This window comes from Dasypus novemcinctus, chromosome 8 (genome assembly GCF_030445035.2).
Source record: "Dasypus novemcinctus isolate mDasNov1 chromosome 8, mDasNov1.1.hap2, whole genome shotgun sequence".
NCBI classification, from domain to species: domain Eukaryota; kingdom Metazoa; phylum Chordata; class Mammalia; order Cingulata; family Dasypodidae; genus Dasypus; species Dasypus novemcinctus.
This window is the reverse complement of record NC_080680.1, coordinates 123,587,689-123,612,706: the sequence shown is the minus strand read 5'-3', so window position 1 is coordinate 123,612,706 and position 25,018 is coordinate 123,587,689. Positions and strand designations below refer to the sequence as shown.

At 56.8% G+C, this 25,018-nt stretch overlaps 1 protein-coding gene across 1 annotated transcript in view; it reads right to left on the bottom strand.

Moving 5' to 3' along the window:
- GABBR2 (gamma-aminobutyric acid type B receptor subunit 2) overlaps window positions 1-25,018 on the bottom strand; it is a 367,202-nt gene that overhangs the window by 39,127 nt on the left and 303,057 nt on the right. The window contains exons 12-13 of the mRNA XM_058302623.1: window positions 24,284-24,391; window positions 15,371-15,493 (exon numbers count right to left, since the gene is read on the bottom strand). Coding sequence (XP_058158606.1) covers window positions 15,371-15,493; window positions 24,284-24,391 — 231 coding nt within the window. The remainder of the gene's footprint in view (window positions 1-15,370; window positions 15,494-24,283; window positions 24,392-25,018) is intronic.

Genomic DNA, 25,018 nt, shown 5'->3' with positions numbered 1-25,018 from the left:
CCACAGCCGGGCGGGAGCGGGCCGTGCTGCCCTGTCCCGGGCCCCCCACCTCCTGGGGGCCGCAGCTACTCTTGGCTGGCGGCCGCTGTATGTCTGTGGAAGTTATTACGCCCCGTGCCTCAGTTTCCCTATCCGTAGACGGGGGTCGGAGCGTGAGGAGCTCTGGGAGCGGGCCCTGGGCGGCAGCAGCGCTGGGCCGTGGCGTCATTTCCGCGCTGGTTCTCGCCAGGCCCGCGCGGCTGGCCGAGATGGGTGATGAGCACCCCTCGCCCGGGCTCGCTGGGGCTGAACACCTGCCCATGCACCCCGCGCCAGGCCCGGCCACCGGGCAGCCACCGGTGCAAAGGGGACGGAAACGCTTATGGAGAAGAAGAGGCTCAGCCGGAAGCCAGTGCCCCCAAAAGCTCCCGTGTGGAGGGTGTTCCTTTAAAAGAAACAAAAATGCCGAGTGCAGCAGAAAGAGGCAGGTGTGGGGACCGGTACCCCGAGGCCGGGGCTCGCAGCTTCCCCTGGAGCCTCTCCAGCCCAGGGGCCTCCTCTCTGAAGTGGGGGTGCTGCGGGGCTGGTGGGCTGTGCTGTGCTGGAGAAACGGGGGTGCTGCTACCAGCCGCGCCTGGCGACCGTCGAGGGCCTTCGCCAAGCCGGATGGGCCGGGGCTGGGGCTCCAGGCCCGAGGAGGGGGTGGGTGGCTGCCCCGCCCAGAGAAGCCCTGCGGCCCCCAGAGGTCCTCGCAGCCGTGTCGGACGGGATGGAGCAGCCCAGGGGCTGCACCCTAGGTCAAGGTCGAACGACTCAGTTCTGAAGGTTAACTCAGCGTCACTGGAGTGACCTCCCCCGCAAGGGGCAGCCGGTGCCCCTTCAGAGCCCCCGCGGGCGCCCCGAGGCCCTCACGCCTGCCCCCTGCCGTCGTGCAGCAGCGGCGCCTGTGGTTGTAGAGCGGGTAAAACAACATTTTAAAAATCTGCCTAAAGTTCTGCTCTGGAACCTGCCCAGCCTCTGCCTCTCAACGGCGATGGGAAAGGCTGCGGAAACGAGAAATCTCAGAGCTTTTCCCTCTGTCCTCTTCCTCATGCTCTCTCTCTTCCCCTGAGGGAAACCATAGTTCAAGCGATGCCTCGAGGATTTTCTGGAAAAGGTGGGGCTTTTGGAGTGTGATGGCCCCTGGCGCCCCTCAGCTTTGCAGGATTCAGGCTTTCCTCCTTTTACCTCCGGTTTTACACTTGCTGTTCGCAGTCCACTTCGACTTCCGGCATCCACGGTGCATTCCTGCATCTTTCCTAGACATTTGTGAGGAGTGGGCCAGACAGGCCTCAGCTCTGACTGTGGAGAACCCATGCAGCTTTGCACACGTCCCAGTGCCCCGGCTCCTTTCCAAACGGATTAAGTCAGAATTTCTGGGGTGTTCTGAGCACCAAGATTTTAAAAAAGATCTCCTCTGCGTGATGCAGCCAGGACTGAGAACCACTGGTCTCGTCTCTCTTCAAAAGTGTTTAAAAACTGTCCTCTTCGCCATGAAAAATGTGACTTAGTTTTCTTTTGGTATCAATGTTTTCACCCAGTAACGTAAGCCAGCTAGTGGCCAACTGCACCGCCTGGCCAGAGGCGGCCAAGGCCGAAGGGTCATCCAGGGAAGCTGTGCGTTCATGCATTCATTTGCTCATTCATTCAATCTCTCATCATGTTTTGAGCCCCTACTGTGTGCTTGCCAAGCCCTGGGGTGGAGCACTGAGTGGGACAGGAAAGGACCGTATCTCAAGGAGCTCCCATTTTAGTGAGGGGTGACAGAAAATAGACAGAGTGGGGGGAGAATGGTGCGATGGTGGAACAGCGTGAGATGAGATGGACTACGTGGTGGGGGGCGGGGGTGAATCTAAGGCTCTAACACACTCTTAGCTAGATTGACTGGAGCAGTTTGGTGTTATTTATGAATTCCAAAAATAGATGTTGGATTATGTTTGTAAACCGGTCTGTTCTTCTTGGCATATTAGATGGCATTAACTTCAGAAGTTTCATTTTTACTTGATTAAATTATGATTAGGGCTTTGATTGGGCCACATCAGTAGGACTCAGAGGAAACGACATGGCAGAGGAGGGAGTTGGAGTTTTTTGGATGCTGGAGCCCTGGGAAGTGAACACACAGGAGAAGAACACAGAGGAATGGAGACGGCCCCTTAGACAGGGCAGAAGCCCTGGGAAGAGAGACAGAGCCATTTGCCTGAAAGTCTACAGCTGGCCTAGAGGAGACGCAAAACCTAGAGAGCCTCATAGTGTGCAGCTGACCTTGTGGAGGTAACAGAGCAACTGACCTGGAAAGAGGCAAGCCCCGGGAAGAGAGGACCCCAGGAAGCCTGAACCCGGGCAGACGTTGGTGCCATCTTGCTCTAGCACATGGCAAAAGACTTTGGTGAGGGTAGTAACTTAAGCTTTATGGGGTGGTAACTGTAAGCCCCTGCCCCAAATAAACACCCTTTATAAAAGCTAACAGATTTCTGGTATTTTGCATCAGCACCCCTTTGGCTGACTAATACAAATATGAAACAATTATGATACAAAAATACTCGATAAATTACCAGCAAATCCAACCTAATACTTCACATAAAAAGTATTATAAAACATGACCAAGTGGGATTTATTCCAGGATTGCAAGGATTGCTAAATATATGAAAGTCAATGTAATATACCATATTGAGAGAATTAAGGGGAAAAGCCCCATATAGTAATCTCGACAGACACAGAAGAAACAATTGACAAAAATCCAACACCCTTTCATGATAAAAAACACTCAACTCACTAGGAATAGAAAGTTCTTCAACCAGAAAAAGGGAATCTAGGAAAAGCCCACAGATACCACCTAGTTAATGGTGAAAGATGGAAAGTTTTTCCCCCAAGGTCAGTAACAAGACACATTTCACCACTTCCATTCAACCTTATAATGGGCTTTCTAGCCAGAGCAATTAGGCAAGAAAATGAAAAAAAAGTCATCAAGATTGAAAAGGAAGAAGTAAAACTATGTTCATTTGCTGTTGACATTATCTAATATATAGAAAATCCTAAAGAATACACACAAAAAAACTATCAGAGCTGATGAGTTCAACAAGATTGCAGGATACAAGATCAATATACAAAATTTGGTTATATTTCTATACACAAATGTGGCAGTTTGGCATTATTTATGAATTCCAAATATAGATATTGGATTATGTTTGTAAACTGTTCTGTTCCTCTGGGCATGTTAGATTGTATTAGATTCAGAGAGAGGTTTCACTTTTACTTGATTAAATTAAGATTGGGGCTTTGATTCCGCCACGTCAGTAGGGCATGCAGAGGAGAGAGTTTTGAGCTTTTGATGCTGGAGCCCTGGAAGTAAATACATGGAGAACACAGGAGAAGAACACAGAGGAGAGAACTTAGTTTTGGATGCTGGAGCCCCAGGGAGAGAGCCAAGCCGCTCGCCTAAAAGTTTACAGCTGACCTACGGAAGAGAACAGAGCAGCTGAACCCAGAGAGAAATGAGCTCTGGGAGGGAGACAAGACTCTCCCAAACCTACAGCTGAGACCAGAAGAAGCTGGGACCACGGAGCCTTAGGAAGAAGAGGGAGGCTGAGCCCTTGCAGACACAACCTGCCATACTGCTCAACATGTAGCAAATGACTTTGGGGGAGAAAATACCTCTTATGGTAACCTGAGTTGGACTCTTTAGAGCCTGGTAGCTGTAAACTTCTATCACCAATTAATACCCTTTATAAAACCCAACAGATTTCTGGTACTTTGTATCAGTACCCCTCTGGCTGACTAATACAACAAGCAATGAACAAAGAGGAAATTAAGAAAATGATTCCATTTATAATAGCATCAGTAGCAATAAAATACTCAGGAATAAATTTAACCAAAGAAGTATAAGACTTGTGTATACTGAAAACTACAAAATACTGATGAAAGAAATTAAAGAAGATCTAAATAAATGGAAAGATATTGTGTTCATGGATTGGAAGTCTTGATATTATTAAGATGGCAGTATTTCCCAAATCAAATTCAGTGTAACACCTATGAAAATTGCAACAGTCATTTTAGATATTGATAAGCTGTTCTTAAAATGCATATGGAAATGTGTTATCCAGAACAGACAAAATAACCTTGAAAAAGAACAAAATTGTAAGACTCACACTTCCTAATTTCAAAATTTACTACAGAGCTATATAAATCAAAACAGTGTGGTGCTGGTATAAGAACAGAGATACAGATCAATGGAATAGAACTGGGAGCCCAAAACTGAGTTTTGACCAAGGTACCAAGGCAATTAATTCAATGGAGGAAAGAACAGTCTTTTCAACAAATGGTGTTGGGACAACTGGATATCCACGTGTAATGAATGAGGTTGGATCTCATTCTTTCAATTATCCAAAATTCAAATTGGATCAAAGACCTAAAATGTAAGAGCTAAAACTACAAAATGCTTAGAAGAAAACACAGTTGTAAATCTTCACGACTTTGGATTAGGAAATGGTTCCCTAGATAGGTGACATCAAGCAACCAGAGGAAAAAATAGATAAATTGGCCTTTATCAAAATAAAAAGTTTGTGTGTCAAGGCACTATCAAGAAAGCAAAAAGATCTACAGAATGGGAGAAAATATTTACAAATCATATATGTGAGAAGGGTCCAGTATCCAGAATGTACAAAGATCTTTTATAATTACAATAAAAGATAAATAAGATTAAATTAAAATGGGAATTAAAAATGGGAAAAGGATTTGAACAGAAATTTCTCCAAAGAAGATACACAGATGGCCAACAGGGACATGGAAAGATGTTCACCATTAGGTGAAAGGGAACTAGGGAAAGGGAAATTAAAACCACAGTGAGATACCAGCTCATACCCAAGGGGACGGCTGTAATAAGAAAAGCAGCCAGGCAGTGGAAGAAGCCAGGCACCAAAGGTCACACACTGTAATTCCATTTATATGAAATGTCTAGGAGAGGCAAGTTCATAGAGACAGAAAGCAGATTCTTTCCATGGCGAGAGGGGAAGGAGGGGTAACGGCTGAAGTGATCAGGGTTTCTTTTTTGGGATGAAGAAAATTTTCTGTGATTAGATAGTGGTGATGGTTGTACAACCTTGTGAACAGACTAAAAACCACTGAAGAAAGTGTACACTAGAGAATGGTGAATTTTATGGCATGTGAATTATATCTAAAAAAATTTCTCTGAGTGTAGCCTGGAGTGGCTTGGGAGGGGCATGAGTAGGACCAGGGAGTCCACTCGGAAGCTTGCGGTGACGACGACAATGACGACAATTGTCAACAACAACAGCCCACTTCAGTGCTTGAAACAATACAGGTTCTTTACCCATCACCTCGCTGGCCCATCCTAAGTCTACCATAGCTTTGTGCCCCCTGCATCCTCACTCCAGGACACCAGGTGACAAAAGATGACAGTGGCCTGGACCCTGACAGCAACTGTGGAGATGGAGAGAAGTTATGAAGTACGATGAGACCGGGAGTAGAATCTTCAGGATGGATTCATTCAGTTCTTCAACCAACATCTACTGAGCATGTCCGACGTGCCAGGCACTTTTCTGGGTAATGGGGGGAATTAAACACACCCCCTCCCCTCTCCCCCTTTGTTCTCATGGAGCTCGCATTCTGATGGATGGGTAGCATCTATGACAGCTTTAGAATGCTGAGCCACTGAACACAGGTGTAGACATGAGCACGCTCTGGACAACGGAACATGGGTAGAAGCGACGTGATACTTTCGGGTGGAAGGTCTAAATGCCAGTGCACACTTTGCTATGCATTCTTTCCCTTTGCCACAAAAACTGTCCCAGGCAGTGCTCTTCTGCTGGATGCCCTGGGGCAAAGCTACAGGTAACTCTGGATGGACGAGTGGTGTGATGACAAAAGAACCTTGATTGTTTCAAACCACTGAGTTGTTTCTGTTTTGTTATTGCAGCAAAACCTAGGACATCCTGACCAATCCACGTACTGCCTGAGTTTTCCACCCTCTGAGGGACATCAATCCAAACTCCACTCTGGCTCACACTTTGGGAAATGAAGTCCAGTGTTTCAGCATCATAATTCACACTTCAAGCCAAGAACGTGGAGGCGGGGTCATCGTGAGGATGCGTTTGTTTACAACCAGCCCTGTGTGCTCCTCCTGTGGACCTGATCAGCAAGGTGGCACAGATCCCGACGGACAGGGCTAACCTTGCCCCATGGCTGTGCATTCCTGGAGGGGCCTGATGCAGGGCCTGGGACACAGCAGGCACCCCATAAATGCTGAATGGGTGCCCTGACAACACAGCATTTGCAAGCACTATGTTGGTTGGAATTCCCCCACAAAAAGAGGGGGAGAGCTTCGAGGGTGGCCACAGCCTGTGTTTCTGCCGACACGGATGTGCAGGGTTTGGGAAAAATAATACAACATTAGAGGCTCTCGCTGTCAAGGGGAAGACCTGGAATGGATTTCGTAAGACAAACACAGGGGTCAGAAGATGCCAGTACCTCGGACGATTTTCCAGCCGTTCTGCCCTAAGACACTTAAGCATTTCTACCGCCTGCCCTCTGCTTTGTGTCCCGAGGGGCCTCCAGGGCCCAGGTGGCTCCCAACAGCAGGGAAGCCAACGAGGAGGACAACAGGAGCCACAAACCCTCCCATGTTTACGATTCCTGCCGACACCAGATGTTCCCGAAACACGGCTGTGGCTGGCAGGCCACTTCTGTCTGTCCCCACCCTGGGTCCAAACCCATCTGTGCCCACAGTGTTGGCTGCAGCCGGGGCTGAGCCAGGCCGCGTGCCAGAAGGCAAATGTCTGCGGGCACCCTGAAAACGTCTCCCTGGCACAGCATTCCAATTAAATCTCGCCTGGCGTTCTCATTTTAATAACTTAATCTGGAATTTACACCTTGCCTCCTCTCCCCGAGGGCCCGAGGCAAGCACACAATCAAAGCAGGAACGCAACAGGACAGTTAAAAATAAAGACAAGCGATCCGAAGGCGAGATACTCCTCCAGGAACGCGAGATAAGACGGCTACTGTGGCACAGGGTTGAATTCGGCTCCAACTTTCCGGCAGCCAAGGTTAAAGAGAAAATAGAGCAGCTTATCCAGTTCCGACTGCCCGATCGAAGGCAGGAAGTAGCTACGAGTTCGCGGAGAGAGCACATTGAGCCTATTTCCTGGCGCTAAATTCCACGAGGGCTCTATCTATCCTTTGGATTTTTATCTCGGGGGCACTAAGTCACAGACTGCACAACAGCCTTTGGAGAAGATGCTGAATCACTCTTCAATTGGCAGCTCTGGCTTCACAAGTGGGCCCTTGATAACAGATGAGGGTGTAATATTAAATTAAATTGCAACTCGGCAAAGACATTTCTTTGAGAAGCTGGCTTAATGGGCCCAGACAGATGGGTTGAATTTGGACATATGGAGGCATGGGGAGAGAGTTCCAGGTGGAGGGGACGGTTAGTGGAGAAATATTTACCGAGGTCTTAACTTGGAACCAGGCCCTGTTGGTAGGTGTTGGGGACACAGAGATGGCCTTGGCTTCCGAGGAGGTCACAGACTGGGGGTAGGCAGGTGCACAGACGGGCAACTGCCAGGTGTGGTGAGCAGGCAGAGGGTCTCCAGGGGAGGCGGGAGCACGGGACAGAGGCACCCAAGGCAGCGCGCGGGGCACGCGCTCCCGGGGGAGATGTTTTGGAGCTGCCCCTTGAAGGTCGAGGTGGAATTTTTTCACGTGAAGACCAGGTAGATGGCGTTTTGGGGCAGGGAGGAGGACGTGCTGGGTAAGAGGCGGCACGTGCCGGGACGTGAACGAGAGACTGTGATGCTTGGGAGAAGGGCCAAGAGTTTGGGGTTACACAGGGAGGAGGGGGATGGCGAGAGACGAAGGTGGGTGGGTGGGAGCAGACCATGGGGGGCCTGCTGGAGCCTGCTGAGGGGAGTGGGCTTCACCCTGGAGCTGACGGGGGGAGGGTGAAAATAGGAGGGGGAGGAGGCCAGAGCTTCCGAGGGTGCAGGTCCCCCTGGAGCGAGGTCAGAGCGGGTGGCCCTTGCTTAGGGCTACCGGGGCCACCCCAAGTCCCACCACCCGGCCTGGGCTGGGGTCTGTGCCCGGCTTGGGCCCTGGCCTGGTGCTCCAGGCCACCACGGACGGCCGTGGACGGCAAAAGCCTGACCCGCTGCCCCAGGCCGGCAGCTTCGGCAGCGGCGACCGGTCGTTTGGAACGGGCCCCTTAACCCCGCAAGTCCACGCGGCAGAGTGGACCCCGATCCCCAGCCTTTCTTCCCCCACCGCCTGCCGTCCTGGAATCTCTTTCTTCCAAAATGAATAGTGTGAGGGTGGGCTGGGATAAGCTCTGCGAAGCTACCAGATGTTTCCGGCCAGCATCGGCTTAAAGCGTGGCTGTTTTCTTTCTTTCCCGGGAGCGACTGTAGAGGGAGGTAGAAGATAAGAGTTAAAATTATTTAAAACTCTTTGTGTTTGCCTCTTCCGAGATCTGTTTCCATAGAAACATGACTGGTACAAGCCACCCGTTTCGGAGCCAAGCGTTGTCCCCAACTTCCAAATCCCCCGTTAGCTTCCACCAACAGTGACACAATGGAACGGGGAGGGAAGACGAAACACCCCTCGTTCCAAACTGCCCTCCCTCTGACGAGGGCCCTCCTGGCCCAAGAGCCCCGGAAACACGGTGGGGGGCTGCTCGCTGCTGCCACCCCTGCTGGGGCCCAGCCTTCCACCGGCTCGGTCAGGGCACCGGCCCTCGTGGCCCCTGGGGGGCCTGGACTGCGCGATTTCAGCTCCTGTTTGGAGGGCGACCTGGAAGCAGATGGGCAGCTTCCAAAGTCCCGGGGGTGGGCGCCAGCGGCCTCAGGGTGCCATCCAGGCGTCCCCGCTGCATTTTCTCCACTTGAAACTGCGCCACGTGGTGAAGCGGGGGTGGCCACGGGCGGGGGGCTGGAAAGACCACCTGCCCGGGTCACGGGCCGTCCTCCCGCCAGCGGAGGGGCCACGCTGACTTCTGGCGGGGGGGGGGGGCAGGATCTCAAATGATTTTCCTTAAAAGAAAGCCCGTCCCGGGCGCGCGTGCGCGCTGCTGCTTCTTAGTCCCCGTCTTGCACGATCTTCAAGACGCGTGAACGCGGCGCATCAAAATGGCCTCCTTGGGCCAACACTTGCTTTTGGCTCACAGGCCACCAAACTCATTGGGTTTTTCTCCCAAGTCTGGCTTCTTCCAGGTCTCCTTTGGCGTTTCCCCTTTTTCTTCCTGACCTGCTTGGACACTGGAGTGACCTGGAGTGACCCAGGGTCAGACCTGGTCCCGCCCCTCCTGCATGGCGCCCCTCCCCGGCTGGCCTCACCCAGGGCTCAGGGGCACATCTGGGCCCCGCCTTCAGGCTCCCCCTGCGCGCCCCACTTCCCCTGCACCCCAGATCCCGCCATCCAACACGTCCTCGCTGCCGCGGCGCAGCAGGTGCTCCCGACGAGACCCGTTTCTTTTCTCCCAAGAACGCAAGCTGTATTTTTAAAACCGCTTCTACCCTACTCAGCAGATCCAGCCACACCTGCTCTACATGAAAAGCAGAACGCGGAGGAGACGAGCTACCCAGGCTCTGCGAGCAGAGGGGGCTGAGCCGCAGGGGGGTGGGGGGGCCTGGCACCGGGCACACCCGGGGCCACCAGGCGGTTCTCGTCCTGGTCGGTGGCATTTGCCTGCGGACAGCTCTCCCTCCTTCACAGGGTCTCCTTGCGTGGACAAGCTCCCCTGCCCCTCCCTCGGTGGCTCTCTGCCCTGTCCCTCCCCGTGGGCGGCCCTCTCCCCTGCCCTGTCCCTCCCCCGTGGCCCTCTCCCTGCCCCCTTCTACCTCTTAGACTCTGCCTTCCCCTCCTCCTATGCCATCACCCTCAGAGGTCCCCAGAGCCCACGGAGGACCCCTCCTTTCTCACTGCACCCACTCCCTGCGTGACCACGACCCCTCCCTCCCCAGGGCAGGAACTTCCACCCAATCTCCCGAGCCCCTCTTCCTGGAAGGCCTCGGGCACCTCAGGCTTGCCCCCAATGCCCCTCCTTGCCCCCACCCTGTCCAAAACCTGGGCATGGCCCCCCCGCCCGCACCCGGGAGAGTCCATGATCGCCAAGGCCTGCCGTGTCCAGCTTCTGAAACCTCTCGGGTCTGTCTGTCCCGCCAGCACCGGCCTGGACAGCGGCAAAGCACCTCCCCACCCCTGGCCCCCAGCCTCGCGCCCCCACCTGCTCCCACCCTGCGGCCGGGTCACATCTGCCCCCCTGAGGAAAGAGCCTGTGTTGACGTTTCCAATCCTCTGCTCAGCCCGACCCAGGCCCTGCCTTCAGGGCCATTTGTCCCTCCGGTCGCCTCCCCGAAGGCGCCCTCGGCTCTGGCCAGCAGCACTCCTTCCGAGCTCTTTAAACTTTGTGGGGAAAAAAAATTATTATGCTCAGACCCACGAAGAGTAGATGCAACCCACACGTACAATTTGAAGGCGAACACAGTTAGAATCTGACCTTCCCAAAGCCTCCTCCCACCCTCCGGGAAATTCTGTGTTAACAATTGCGTTTGCTTTCTTTAGAGCTTTCCTGTCTCCGTTTAAGGATACATAATACCCTTAAACAGCATTTTGCTTAGTTCCGCCAGTGTTCACACTTTAAGTGAAGGGTCTTCATCTCTGATTTGCTTCCGTTCACTCCGTGTTACGTTTCTGAGATTCCTCCGGGGGTGTAGCTGCAGATCGTTCTTTTTCGCAGCTGCGTAATATTCCTTGGTTTGGGAATCTCACCACATCGTGCCCGCACCACTGCTGAGAGTGTCCGAGGCGTGGCAGCGTGGCCGGTGCTGCTTGTGTCCCCCCGGCACACAGCAGGGCCAAGGGGCACAGACGCTGCCGGGGATGAACTGTCACCGTTCGAGGACTGACGCCCAGTCCTGAGTGTGACTTGTGTGGAAATAGGGTCTTCGAAGATGGGATTAGTTAGCATGAGGCCGCACTGGCGCAGGCTGGGCCCTGATCTAACAGGATGGGGTCCTATGAGCAGAGGGGAAAGGCCCCCCGAGGAGAAGGCCGTGAAGGTGGAGGCAGAGGCTGGAGACGAGCCACGGCAGGCCAGGGCCTGGGCCAGCAGCCCGAGGCCGGGAGGGACCCCTCCTGGAGGCCAGAGGCGGCGCGCCCTGCCGGCCCCGGCACGGTGGGGGAACGCCCTGCCCGTACCTGGGCCATCGCCCAAGCTGCTCCACAAGCGGCCGCCCGGCCTGGAGGCCTGTCCCGCCCCGGAGGCCTGTCCCGCCCCTGCGCAGGCCCACGCGGACGCAGCCCTCGGCCGGGAACCCTTCCCGGCCCCCTCGAGGCAGGGTGAGTCTCCTCCTCGGGCGCCCACAGCAGCCCGCCCCTTCCCGTGGGGAGTGGGCATCGCCCGTGGGCTCACGGGGCTCCTGATGGTGCTGAGGCAGCACGCCTGGGTGCAGAGCAGGGCCTGGGGGTCAGGGGCTCCGTGCACCCCTCAGGGGGGTAGGCGGTGGGGGACCAGAACCAGCTGTTCCCTCTCCTGGGGTCTCCAAGCTGTGCCTGCAGGGGGGGCGGCAGCATGGCTCTGAGCTGGCCACCTGCCCCTCACCTGCTGGGCAGCATTGGGCAAGCCACTGAACCTCTCTGTGCCTCCGTTTCCTCCTCTATAAAGTGGGGAAAATACTGGCTTCTCCTTTTCATGTTGTCACCATGATGACATTAATTGAATGAATCCTTATTAAGCATCTGCAACCATAGCTGGCACAGGACAGGCACTATACCAGCAGTAATTAAATAAAGAGGAATAAGTACATGGAATTGGGGTGCCTCTGGGAAGACCCCAGAACCAGATTTCCTTCAGGGACGCTGGCACCCACTCTCGCTGGGGGGCTGGTCCCCCTGGTGGCCTGAGCGCCGCCTCCTGCCGGTAACAGACAGGGTCCCCAGGGCTGCGCTGGACTCTGCTCCCTGCGAGCCTGGAGGTGCCTTGGGAGCTGGGGAGAGCTCGTGCGGGGAGAAGCTCGTGGTGGGGGGCGGGGGCAGGGGTGCATGGGGCAGGGAGACGAGGAGGTCCTGATGGACGCACGCGCAGGACGCTGGGGGGGCAGCGTGGAAGGCGGGGCCTGGCTCCGGGAGTTGGCCCCCGGGTGCTGTCCCAGTCGGGGGGAAGCCGGAAGCTTCTGAAGCAGAGAAGGGCGCAGGCCTTTCCGGAAGTGGAACAGCCTGGGCGAAGGCCGGGCAGCGTGCACATGGAGCAGCCACAGGCGTCCTGCTGGGCCGCGGGCACGGGGACAGAGCCCCGAGCCCTCCCGTCGCCGCCCCCAAGCCTAGCCTCTCTCTCCCGTCGAGCTGTTCCCCGCCGGGAGGCGCCGGCTGGGGGTCCTGGAAGTAAACCTCCCCCTGAAGGAGGACCTAGGACAGCTCGCCCCGGGCACAGGTCCAACCAGCGTGCTGCGCCTGGCACACCAGGGGCCCTGGGCCGACTGGTGGGAAACAACGATGATCCGAACAGGCTGGGGGGCGACAAATCAAAGGATACTGTTACCATGGTGATGGAGTGACAGGGCAACCCTGAAACCAGAGGAGAAAAAGAGGAGCCAGCCAGAAAGGGGCAGGGACAAATGTCAGCAGGGACCAAGAGGGGCAGGCGGAGGCCGCACGGGCGCTGGGGCCCTGCCCCCGACAAGCCAGGGGGCCCTCCCCTTCCTGCCTCGGTTTCCTCATCTCCACCAAAAGGCACTTCTGTGCCACCCCAGGGCTCCTGGATTGAGAACCACTGCCCTGGAGGCTCTGGAAGGTTCTGAGCCACTGAGAGCAGCATGGGAGGAAGAAAAGTGAGATCTGTGATGGCAAACGGTCAGTTACGCAGACGGACCGCACGAGACCCATCGGGTTCAACAGACCCGGGCGCGGGGCGGGCCTCCTGCATCCCTGTCTTGAGTCAGACTCCAGCTGGCGCCCGTGGACCTCTCCCTGCCACAGAGGGGCCCCTTAAGCCTGGGTCTGGTCTCTCTCCACCTGCCCGGGCTGCAGGCCTCCCCACCCGGAGAGTGGCCTGCCCACTCCTCGAATCTCAGTCCTCGGGTGTGGGATGGGCAAGCCTTTCCTGGCCCTCCCCGTTTCACAGATCTGTGGCTGACGACTGAGGTCTACGAAAGCTCATAAAAACCGCCAAGTAGCCAGCGGTGTGGCCGCTAACCTGCTGGGTCATCTGGGGTAAGTTATAAACCTCTCTGGACTTCTGTTTCCTCCTCAGTAAAGTGGGGTGAACCAGCACCCGCTCTGTAGTGTTGTGAGGATTTACCGAGTTAACACACAATGCCGGCCTTTAACCACCGTCGCCGTCGCCATCTTCAGCACTGTATCAGTCAGCCAAAGGGGTGCTGACGCAAAAGACCAGAAATTGCTTGGTTTTCATAAAGGGTATGTATCTGGGGTAGTTGTTTACAGATACCAGGTCACAAACATAAGTTACTTCCCTCTCCAAAGCCTACTTCCACGTGCTGGAGCCAAATGGCTGCCGATGTCTGCAGGGCTCAGGCTTCCTGGGTTCCTCCCTTCTGGGGTCCTGCTTCTCTCTGGGCTCAGGGGTCCTCTCTTCCTGGGGCTGGCTCCTCTTTCCTCTGTGAGCTGACTTCCCGGGGCTCCAGCTCAAGACTCCAGCATCAACTCCAACATCAAAACTCCAACATTAAGAACCCTCAACTCTGTCCTTTGCCCTGCCTTGCCCTAATGACGTGGCCCAATGAAAGGCCCAGTCACAACTCAATCACGCCCGGGTACAGACCAGATCACAAACATAATCTAATGTCTGTTTTTGGAATTCATAACCATATCAAACTGCTACAGTCACTATCCCCATCTTCATCTCCATCTCCATCACCATTTTCACGACCATCTCAGCACCATCTTCATCACCATCTTCATCACCATCACCATCCCATCATCATCACCATCCCATCACCATCATGACCGCTCGCTGTCCTCACCCCAGGTGCTCCTTAGCTTGGGGGTCCAGCTGGTCAAGGACAGCTTTTCCTAGTGTGGACATCCTGCAGATCTCTACGTACTGGCGGTGGGTGGGGATTCCCCAGGGTGGGGGTCCAGCCTGCCCCACTGCCACCTGTGTACGTGGCAAGCACAGATGCCACCTCCCCCTCGGGACACAGCCTGTCTGCGAGGGAGCTCAGCTGAGTCCTGCCCCTGCGCCTGTGGGCACAGCCAGTGTTGTCTGTGCTCTGGGCAGTGCACACCCCAGCTCCTGCTAAACCCAGCCACCACGAGACGGCTTTCTCTGCCGCAGCTTGAATCGCATAACTCCCTCCTGGGTGAGGCACCCTCAGCCTGTCTTGAGACAAATGAGGCTGTGTAGCTGATTTGCTGGAAAAACTTGTCCAGATGGATAAAAGCCTCTGTCCCCAATGCACAGAATGACATTTCCCTGTTTAGTTTAAGAATTCACACTAAATTTCACAAAAGATTCCCCTTGATGCAATGAGAAAAATGGAGACACCCCAGTGTTTTCAACAGAACCTGCTACCCTGCCTGGAAGTCAAACCTCCCAAGCCGGGAAAACGGACTTTGGCCCAGTGGTTAGGGCGTCCGTCTACCATATGGGAGGTCCGCGGTTCAAACCCTGGGCCTCCCTGACCCGTGTGGAGCTGGCCATGCGCAGTGCTGATGCGCGCAAGGAGTGCCGTGCCATGCAAGGGTGTCCCCCGCGTGGGGGAGCCCCACGTGCAAGGAGTGCGCCCGTGAGGAAAAGCCGCCCAGCGTGAAAAGAAAGAGCAGCCTGCCCAGGAATGGCGCCGTCCACACTTCCCGTGCCGCTGATGACAACAGAAGCGGACAAAGAAACAAGATGCAGCAAATAGACACCAAGAACAGACAACCAGGGGAAGGGGGGAAATTAAATAAATAAATAAATCTTTAAAAAAAAAAACAAAAAACAAAAACCTCCCAAGCCACCCCACAATGGCCCGGCTTCATCCAACTGCTCTAGAGAAAGTGGACAAAACCACGACTTTCAAAGAGCGTCAGACTTCCCTACTGGAACGCCCAGCGAGGCCGGGGGAGTTCAGAGCAAGGCTGAGCCCCGGAACATTACAACAACTATTTAATAGTACTCACACTTCACATACCCTTCTCTAACAACAAAATCAGCTGTGTGAACAGAAATGTATTGTTCATCGCTTCGAAAACCACCAAGAAACGAGCAGGAGCGAGCGGAACCTGCATTCCCTGGCAGCGTTCCTTCAAGGAGAGAGGAGAACGCGGGGCCGTTTCTCTCCGCACACGTGGGGCTTCTCCAGTGCCCGGGGAGCGGCTCTCGCGCCCGCCGCCCGGGCCTCACCTCCATGCTGTAGCGCTCCACCGTCCTCCTCAGGGGGTCCACGGCCTGCCAGCAGATCAGGATGCACAGGTCGATGAGCAGCATGCCTCCCACGATCACTAGCAGTTTCTGGTCCTTGATGATCTGGAGGAGGGGCAGGAGCAGAGGGGGGCAGCGATGAGCGAGACTTTCCCGGACGGCAGCTGGGGGCCGGGGTCGAGCAGCGACCGGCTCGTGCCACCCAGGACCTGAGAGTCTCTTGCGGCTCCCCACCGCCCGCAGGACAAACCCAACAAACTCCCTGGCCTGGTGTTCCAGACCTTTCCCGAGCCTGGCGCCCACGGTTCCCCAAACACACACGTGCATGGTTCAAGCTGGACCTGCCCCTGCCCCCAGGCCTGGCAGATTCCTAGAAATCCTTCAAGGGCCAGATCAATTGCCACCCCCTTCAGGCAGCCCTCCCTGGCTCCCTCAGCAGCACCACTTATTCCCATGGCACTTCATTCACCTGAGGAGTGAAAGAGTAGCAGAGGAAGAGCTAACACGTAACGAACACTTCCTCTGGGCCAGGTATTTGGTGTCTGTTTCCCCTGCAGGTCAGGGCAGACTCAGTTCTTAGTCCTGGTTTATGGCCAAAGAAACCGTGGCTGGAGGTGGAGGGGCCAGGCAATGCACCTGCTGAGGGGGAAGCCTGGATTCGAACCCAGCACCCGCTGCCTTGCCACCCCTCCGCCCACCTCCTCAGGCTCTGCACTGACCGTGCAGCAGATTGAGCCCTCTGCCGTCGGCCTCTCTGTGTCCTCGGAGGGAGGCCTGTTTTATTCACCTGTGTGCCCCCGGTGCCTAGCAGGGCCGCGCATGCAGTAGGCACTTAAACATTTGATGGACGGAATTGAGTTGAAGGATAAAAAAACAACTGCAACTCCCATCCGCGCTGCTCCCGGGGGCGCCTCACGAGGCCGTGGGAGCCCCCCCGCTTCCGGCCCACTCAAGGGGGGCCCAGGAAGGCTCCTGCTTGCACCACAACTACCTCGTTTCCCTCACTGCACGTTTACGTCTTTTAATTTTTACCCCCACGGTAAAAGCACTGTGACGACGCACTTCTGCAAAAGCCAACACGGAGGCTGAAGCTCTTAACACCAGAAGCCATTTTTTGCAGGAGAAATAGAAACTCGGGAGGCCTCTGTGCGGCCCATGTGGGAGGAACGAGAGTGCGGTGCTGCCCGAGTGCCAAACAGATCAAACCCACCCAAGCTGCCCGGCCTGGGGGGCAGCGCTGGCAGGGCCCCACTTTGTTCAGAGGCGCCCGGTGCACCCTGATGTGCGCAGAGACGCGGCTGCACGCCTGCCCTCTGGGACACCAGCCTCGAGGACGCGGGCGCAAGGAGGAAGTGCCCGGGGAGCTTTGGCTGGGAGGACAGGCCAGGAGGGGCTTCGTGCCGGACACAGGGCTGGGGACCCCCGGGCAGTGCCCGCGCAGGCCCCCCCCCCCGGCAGGGCTGCCCGGGTTCCGAGATCAGGCTTGAGCCATTCCTCCTGCACCCTGGGCCGTGTGTGCCCTGCACGGGGCACCTGCTTGTCCCCTCGGCACAGAGGCAGGGACCGCGTCCTTCCCCTCTACCCTGGGCCGTGTGTGCCCTGCACGGGGCACCTGCTTGTCCCCTAGGCACAGAGGCAGGGACCGTGTCCTTTCCCTTCACCCTGGGCTGTGTGTGCCCTGCACAGGGCACCTGCTGCCCCCTTGTCCCCTCAGCATGGAGGCAGGGACCGCATCCTTCCCTTCCACCCTGGGCTGTGTGTGCCCTGCATGGGGCACTGCTGCCCCCGTGCCCCTTGGCACAGAGGCAGGGACCGTGTCCTTCCCCTCCACCCTGGGCCCGCGGCTGGCCCTCGGACCTTCCTGGGGAATGTGGGGGACTACATGAGGGTTCTCTCCGGAAGGAGAGAGGGAGGGATGCTTAGAGCCAGTTCAAGGTCACTGCCCCTGTCCGGGCTCTCCCTCCCGGGGCAGCCCCCGCCCCGCCCCACGGGACTGCCCCCGAGCCCTGCAGGGAGCACGCCTTCTTTCTCGGCGGCCCCTAGGCGGCCAGAGGACACTGGGGTCCAAGGCCCTGTCCACCTCCTCTGCAGCCCGTGCGACGTGGGATGTGCGGGAGCTTGCTTTGGGCCTGGCCTCCCCTCTGCGTGGTGAGCTCCTCGCCGGGCTCTCAGCGACCGGCGCAGGCTGGATGGACGGCGCGGCCCAAGGTGACCTTCTTGAGCGCTCACTCGGTGCCAGGCCCCCTGGGCACAGGGGGGCTGCAGGGACAGCAGTACCAGGCACTGCCCTCCTGGGGCCCACGAGGTGGGCCAGGCAGAGTTTTCGTGGAGTGACAAGAGCGTGACAAGGGCTGAGACGGAGAGAGGCCGAGGGTGCTGGAGGAGAGGAAACGGCCTCGTGGAGGAGGAGGCTCTGAGCTGGAGGAGGAGGGTAAGCTGGAGCCCCGGGGGCCTGGGAGAGGCATTCTTGGGCAGAAGAAGCAGCGTTTGGAGCTGAAGGAGCTTCCCGGATGGCAGCCGGGGGGCCCAGGTCAGGGGGTGACCGCGCCATGTCAGCCCGGCTCGAGAGTCTCTGATGACACCCCACCATCCCCAGGGTGAAGCTGGCTGAACCCTTTGTTTGGCCCCGACCGTTCCCCAATATGCGCTTTGTTGAAGCTGGGCCCCTCCCACCCGAGTCTCTGGCCTGGGGTGATTTCCAGCCCCAGGCCTCGGAGGGGCTGCTGCTTTCCCCTGAGACCCCTTCAGGCCCGCCGTGGGCAGCCTTGTGTGGCTGCGGTGGCTGGGGCAGGCGAGGTGGCCGGAGGGGGAGAGTCTGGCGTGACAGTGGTGGAGGGGGCAGGGGGCAGAGCCGCATCGGCGAGTCACCTGCCAGGGGAGGAGACAGCTCTCCTGATGGAGGCAGAGGCTCCCACGGCCTCGAATGGGAAGGAACCCAAGAGGCCCAGCTGGTCTTAAAAGAGCAGCACCAGAACTTGCCCTTGTAGCTGTGATGAAACAGGACTCTTCCAATTTTAAGGCTCATGCGTGAAGTCTGAGGTCCCTTGGTGTGATGGAAACAGTACTGGGCTTACATGACCCGGGCTGGAGTCGTGGCTCCCTTACTTGCTACGCATGTGACCCTGGAAGAATCACTTCCTCCCTTCCCTTCTGTATTGCTCATTCATAAAATGGCCAGTGGGGGAGGTGTGTGTGAAGCGGGAGAGGCTGGGCTGAAATTCTCTAAGTGGGATGTAAAGGAAAGAACACGGATTTTGGAATCAGAAGACCTTGTTCTAATCCCAGCTCTGCCACATATTAGCCACGTGGCCTTGGTCAAGTTGCTTAGGTTTGCTAGGTCTTGGCGTCCTCATCTATAACGTGGGGTCAGTGATCTCTAAATTGCAGAATTATTTAAGAAAAAATGAGGGGATATGTGGTAAGCACCTAGTAAAGTACCTGGCACGGTGAAGATGCTCAGCCAGTTGGAGCTGTTATTCTCATCAGTAGTACTTGGGCTGTGACAATTGCTGATTCTGTTTACTGCTGCACAGTGACATCTAGGGACCAAGTATGATACTGCACCACAGCTCTACTAGACAGGAGTACTCATTGCCCAGAGGGACCATGGTGGGAAGACCTTGGGAATGAGAGGAGAGGGCATGTCTAATTTCCTATTGGTGCCATTCCCAAAGCCGGGCACTTGACCAGTGTTTGAATGGATTTAGGCTAAGTCATTCCGAATCATATTTCACTCACTCCTCACAGAAGTATTTATGGAGTGCCTACTCTGAATCAGGTTCTGTTCTAGGCACTGAGGATGCAGCAGTGAATACAACGGAAAATGTCCTGCCCTCATGGAACATGCATAATTCAACAAACCTACCCATGCATATGCATAATACAATGTGAAGGAGAGGAGATTTAAAATAATCATAAATAATGAAAACTGAGGGAAGGGAAGATGAAAGAGCACTGAGCTGACCACAGAATCTGGGCACATCAGGCCAGGCCACCTCCCTCTTCTCCACTCAGCTTCTCTGTCCTTCTTCCTTCTTTTTCATGTTTTCTCTTAGAAGCTGCCCAAATTTCTCCCAGGGCTACATCAGTGCACACTGACACCACTGGGCTCAGAAGGCTTCTGGGTTACTCGTGTCACATGCTCACTGAGCGAGAGATGGGAGTAAAGGTACCCAGCAGTGATTAAGCACCAGGTTCTGGCCTCAGATCTGAGTTTGAATCTTACTAATTAGGTGTGTGATCTTAGATGAGTTACCCAAGCCCCCTGAGCCATCTTCCTTACCTATTAAATGTCAACCACAACCACACTGACTGCATCAGGGTACCGAGTCCCGCCTCTCCTGGCTGTTCAACAGAGGTTAGTATTGCTATTATCCCATGGCACTTCTCATTACGTGCCACGAACTATGAATTTGGCTCATTGCCTGCTATGGTGAATAAAGTTTTACTGGGACATTGCCACACACATTCATTTATGTATTTGTCTATGGCTGCTCACATGCTAGAAGAGCAGAGTTGAGTGGTTGTGACATAGACTGTAAGTCCTCAAGGTCTAACGTATTTACTCTCTGGCCCTTTACTGAAAATGTTTGCCAACCTCTGCTTTAGAGAGAAGGGCATTTCTTTACTTCAAAATACATAGCCTCAGCTTTAGGTTGATTTGGACTCGCCTTCCACCAGGGCCACCTCACTGCCCGGCTCCAGGGGCCACCATTTAGAGGGAAGACAGCGTGAACGGTGCCCCCCTGCAGTTGTGCAGGGCAGCAGCCCTGCCTTCCTACCACTCAGGTGATGGGCCTCGGGGTGGCTGTCAAAGCCTTCCCGTGGCAGCTTCCGGTGGCTGAGCTCCGGAGGAAGGTCTGAGCGGCCGGCCGCTGACGCTTTTGTTGTTCAAGGAATTCTCTGCCACTGAATCACGCTGTACTTGGAGCAAACTTCCTTTGTCCTCAAAAAACATCTGCCCCAGAACAGAAGGTCTCATCTGTCCCTGAGCTCATTTTCAATGTCTCAATTTGGTCCTGGTGAGAGGCAGAATAAAGATGGTAATACAGCTTCTCAACTGAAGAGTTTATGGTTGGTGTTTAGAAAAAAATCACCAGCTATAAAAATACTGCGTTTGGCGGCATTAAGTCACCATGTGTCAATACCACCTCTAAAGGGCTTTTTTTTCTTTAATGGCTTAAAGTGTGGCCATATGGGGTGAAGTCTGTGTGTGTGGGGGAGGGAGGGCAACACCACTGTGGCAGAGCCAAGGAAAGAAGAAAAGGATAAACGCTTGTATGGAGAGAAGTATATGGTTGCATTTCCAGATTCACGGAAAGCTCGTAACTGTGTCCGTTTAAAAAAATATATAGGTGGGGGGAGGAGATGCGATGTGGGGGCATTTTTGGGGGTTGGAGTTGTCCTGGGTGGTGCTGCAGGGACAGTTACCGGACATTGTATGTCCTCCCATGACCCACTGGGTGGACTGGGGGAGAGTGTGGGCTATGGTGTGGACCATTGACCATGAGGTGCAGCGGTGCTCAGAGATGTATTCACCAAGTGCAGTGAATGTCTCATGATGATGGAGGAGTGGTTGTTATGGGGGGAGGAGTGGGGTGAGGGGGGTGGGGGGTTTTATGGGGACCTCATTTCTTTGAATGTAACATTAAAAAAATAAAGACAAAAAATTAGATAGGGGGCTCACTAAAAGAAATCAACTTCAAACTTCTTGTAAACAGATACAACAACAATAAAAACCAAGCCTGGCCGTATAAAAAGCTGGGCTCGTGCAGAAACCCCAGCTGCCAACCGCCCTGGCCACAATCCTTTCAAGACAATCTGGTTCCCAGATTGGAGGTTTTGAGCCGCCTAAGTCTGAAGTTCTCTTCCACGCCTCTAACCTCCTCGATCCGGCTGGTAAGTGACACTTGGCTGCGGCACCACACACCTGCTCCGGGAATAACCAGCGACCTCAGAGAAACCCCAAAGAGCTGGTGTGTGGTCACCCGGCCTTCATCGTTTTCACAACAAACAACGCGGGGGAAAAGCCTCCCACGCGAAGCCTTCAGCGGTTTCTCAGGCTGGCGCCTTCCAGGGACGCCTGGGTCTACAGACCTGAGCTCTCAGGGCTTGCCCAGACAGCCCGGCTCGCCCCTCTCTGCTCGGGCAGGGTGGTGGCGAGGGAGATGAGAGCACTGAGCCTCCAGAAAACGGAACTCCTGAGGCTTTGCCTGACAAGTGTTATCAACTGTTGCCAGACGAGCCGGGCATCTGTCCTCAGCCACCGCCCGAGTGACGGAGCACGAGGCTGGTTCATCATCACAGCGAGCAACGTGGACGAGTCGCTTGGTGGCGCGGAGGAATCAGCACCGCGGCTCCTAGAGCAGGATGGCGCTGTCACGAATGGAGAGCAGGAGGGCCCGGAAGCCCCTGGACCAGTGCTTCTCACACCAGGGCCTGCCTCGGTGTCCCCTGCAGGGCTCCACGAACACCGACTCCTGGGCCCGCGAGTTCCCGGGTGAGGCCGATGCTGCGGGGGGCCCGGGGCCCCCTCTCTGAGCAGTCCTCCACCCTGGCCGCACACTCGCCAAAGTCTAGAGAGCGCCTCTGCAGCTCCAGGGGTTTGCTTTCTATGGGCCTGGGCTGGTTGCTTCTGTTACTATTATTTTATATTTTTCCAAACACCTCTTTAATTGAGATGTGCAGCTGAGGACCACTGGGGGGACGGGCAGCCTTTCCGTTTCACAGAAGGTCATTGTCAGGGATGCTACGAGGCCAGGGAGTGGGCGGCAGAGCTGGGCCCTCGCCTGCCCAACAGCACCCTCCTGCTTCTCCCTCTGCATGCAGCCTGGACTCTCCGAAGCAGCGTCCTGGTGTGGGGCGGGATGCAGGAGGATGAGAAGGCAGAAGGCACCTCTGCTTCCCCTGGAGAGGGGCAGGGCTGCGGCCCTTCAGGAGCCTGGCAAGAGCCCTGGCAGGGCTGCTGGGGCTGAGGAGGGAGGGTGCTGCCTGGGCACCAGGCGGGAGGCCACAGACTCCCAGTTTGGGCCAGCACAAACCCCACTGGTCCCTACTGGATGGACAGGGAAACTGAGGCTCAGGGGCTAGCACAAACCCACTGGTCCCCACTGGACAGACAGGGAAACTGAGGCTCAGGGGCTGGCACAAACCCACTGGTCCCCACTGGATGGACAGGGAAACCGAGGCTCATGGGCCAGTATGACCTCACCAGTCCCCACTGGACAGACGGGGAAACTGAGGCTCAGGGGCTGAAGCAGGCTGCCTGCGGCCCCGCCGCCCCTGCACGCCTGCTGGGCTGCCTGGCCATCAGGACTCAGAGCCTGGGAAGGCAAATGCAGGCTCCCGGGGAAGAACCAATGTCAGAGGCCGCTCTGCAGAGCGGCGCGGGAGAGCGCCGGGCAGGGCCCGCCAGGAGGGGTCTGGAAACAGATTCTTAAGCTACAACGGAAACCACTATCCATGCGGGGCAGCAGTGCTCCAAAATGTATTCACCAAATGCAATGAATGTGTCATGATGATGGAAGAGGTTGTTGATGAGGGAGGGGGTGGGGGGTATATGGGGACCTCATATTTTTTGAATGTAACATTTAAAAAAAATAGAAAAAATAAAGAGCGAGTGGGTGGTGGGGAGGGCTGAAGTGAGCAGGGGTGTTGGGGAAGAGTGTTAAGGGGCTGTGGGACCCTCCCCCAGGTGGGAGGGCCAAGGGTGCTTCCTCCTGGACCTCCAGGCAAGAGGGAGGCTCACGGGGCCACGCGATGGCCGGAAGGGCCCCTGGGGCGGGGGACACAGTGGACCGAGGTTGACTCCAGCCTGAGAGACTAAAGGGGGGACGGGCTGCCCAGCGGCTCCGAGGGAGCAACCAAAGGGCCGTGGCTCCCGGGTCCCCCTGCTCCTGGGCTTGGCAGAAGGGACGTACACAGGCCCCGTGCGCCAGGTGTGGGCCCCGTGGAGCCAAGCGGGAGGGGCGGGGCCCAGGAGGGGTGCTTTAGGGCAGAGACTTTTACTGGGTCAAGGCCACGGCAGGAGAGAGCCCCGGGGAAGGGGGCGTTGAGGCACCAGACAGCCCCCCCGGGCGTCTTAAGCACCCGCTTCCACCCCGCAGCGCCGGCCAGGCAAGGCTTCCCGGCTCGTCCATCGCTCCAGGCTCCACCTCCGGGGCTCACAAGTGGGGTGACGGGGAGGAGGGACGAGGCCCTGGCTGGCTAAGGGGCAGCAGCAGACCGGCACCCTCTCCCCAGGGCAGGGCCCGCGCGGCCAGGGGCCTCTGGACGCTGACGCTGCACTTAGTGACTCCCCATCCTGGGGAACGGGCTGGAACCTTCAGAAGCCCTTGTCCTGCCCTCCCGGCGGGGGCACCGGAAGAACCCCACGACAAGGCTTGAAAGTGGACAGCCGAGCGCCCCTGGCGTCAGGGCAAGTCCACACCACGGCCGCACCCACCAGAAGGCGGGGCGCCCATCCCCGGAGGGCGCTGTGAAACCCGGATCCCTTCCCCGCCTCACTCCCCTCTTTGAAGCCTCCCCACTGCCCGCAAGTTCAAGTGCAGCTTCCTGAACTCGCGTTGCCAAGGACCCCTCGCCACACAGCTGGGCCGAGCCCCTCCCCATGCCTGGACCGGCCCCCAGGCCCTGCGCACACGTCCCCCTGCAGGAGCCCCAGCTTCCCACCCTCGGTTAACTCAGCGCAGGGGACACTTCCTCCCTGAACGCCTGGCCCGCAGCGCCCAGGCCCCCGCCCCCCACCGCATGCCCTGACCGCCCTCTTTACGGTCTGCCTCCCTGGGGGGCTGATGGCGCTGGGAGGCGGGGGGTTGGCAGCCTGAATCCGCAGCAAGTGCGCGGGGCCTGGATACGTGGGCGCCCAGTAAGTGTTTGCGGACGGGGCGCCGTTACCTTCTTCTTCATCTTCACGTTTTTGAAGATGGCGTGGACCCTCCAGGTCTTGGCGAACATGGCCCCGAAGGCGGTGGTGTAGCCCACGGTGAGGGTCCAGGTTCTGACCTGCAGGCGGGTGGAGGAAGCGCGGGCATGAGCGCGGCCGTGGGGGCCCGCCCCAGCCCGGGGCGCCCCATGGCGGGGGCCACACTCGACTGCCCTGGCGAGGCTTACCAGGGCCCTTGGGGCTTTGCTCCAACCTCCGTTCTGTGGGCACTGTGTGCTACCGGCCACCTGCTGGACCCAGGTACTGGCCGCAGAGGGCTGGGCCCCAGGGCCACAGAGGGACCACCGAAGGGGGTGGGCCACCCCACCGCTTCCCTCCCCCCCCAGGACACAGGTGAGCCCAGATCGCCGACCCCGGGCTGGTGGCAGATGTGACCCGCCAGCTGGGCCGGGTGCCTGCTCACCTGGGCCTGCAGGCCGGGCCGGGCCGTCCACCGTCATCAGGTCGGAGGCCTCCTGGGTGCCCACTCCCTGCCTGTCCTGCTGCCAGACCCTGGGGCCTCTGGTCGGACTGGACGCCCCCTCGACACCCAGAAGCCTCACCCCTCACGGCTGCGCCCGCGTCACGGACCAGCCCGGGGGCTGGACGCCTCTGTGCTCTGGGCCTCCTGCCTACAGGGACACAAGAGCTGCTCTGTGGCTCCACTGCTGGAACGTGGCCTCTGTTGGATCCTCAGCTCCAGCTAA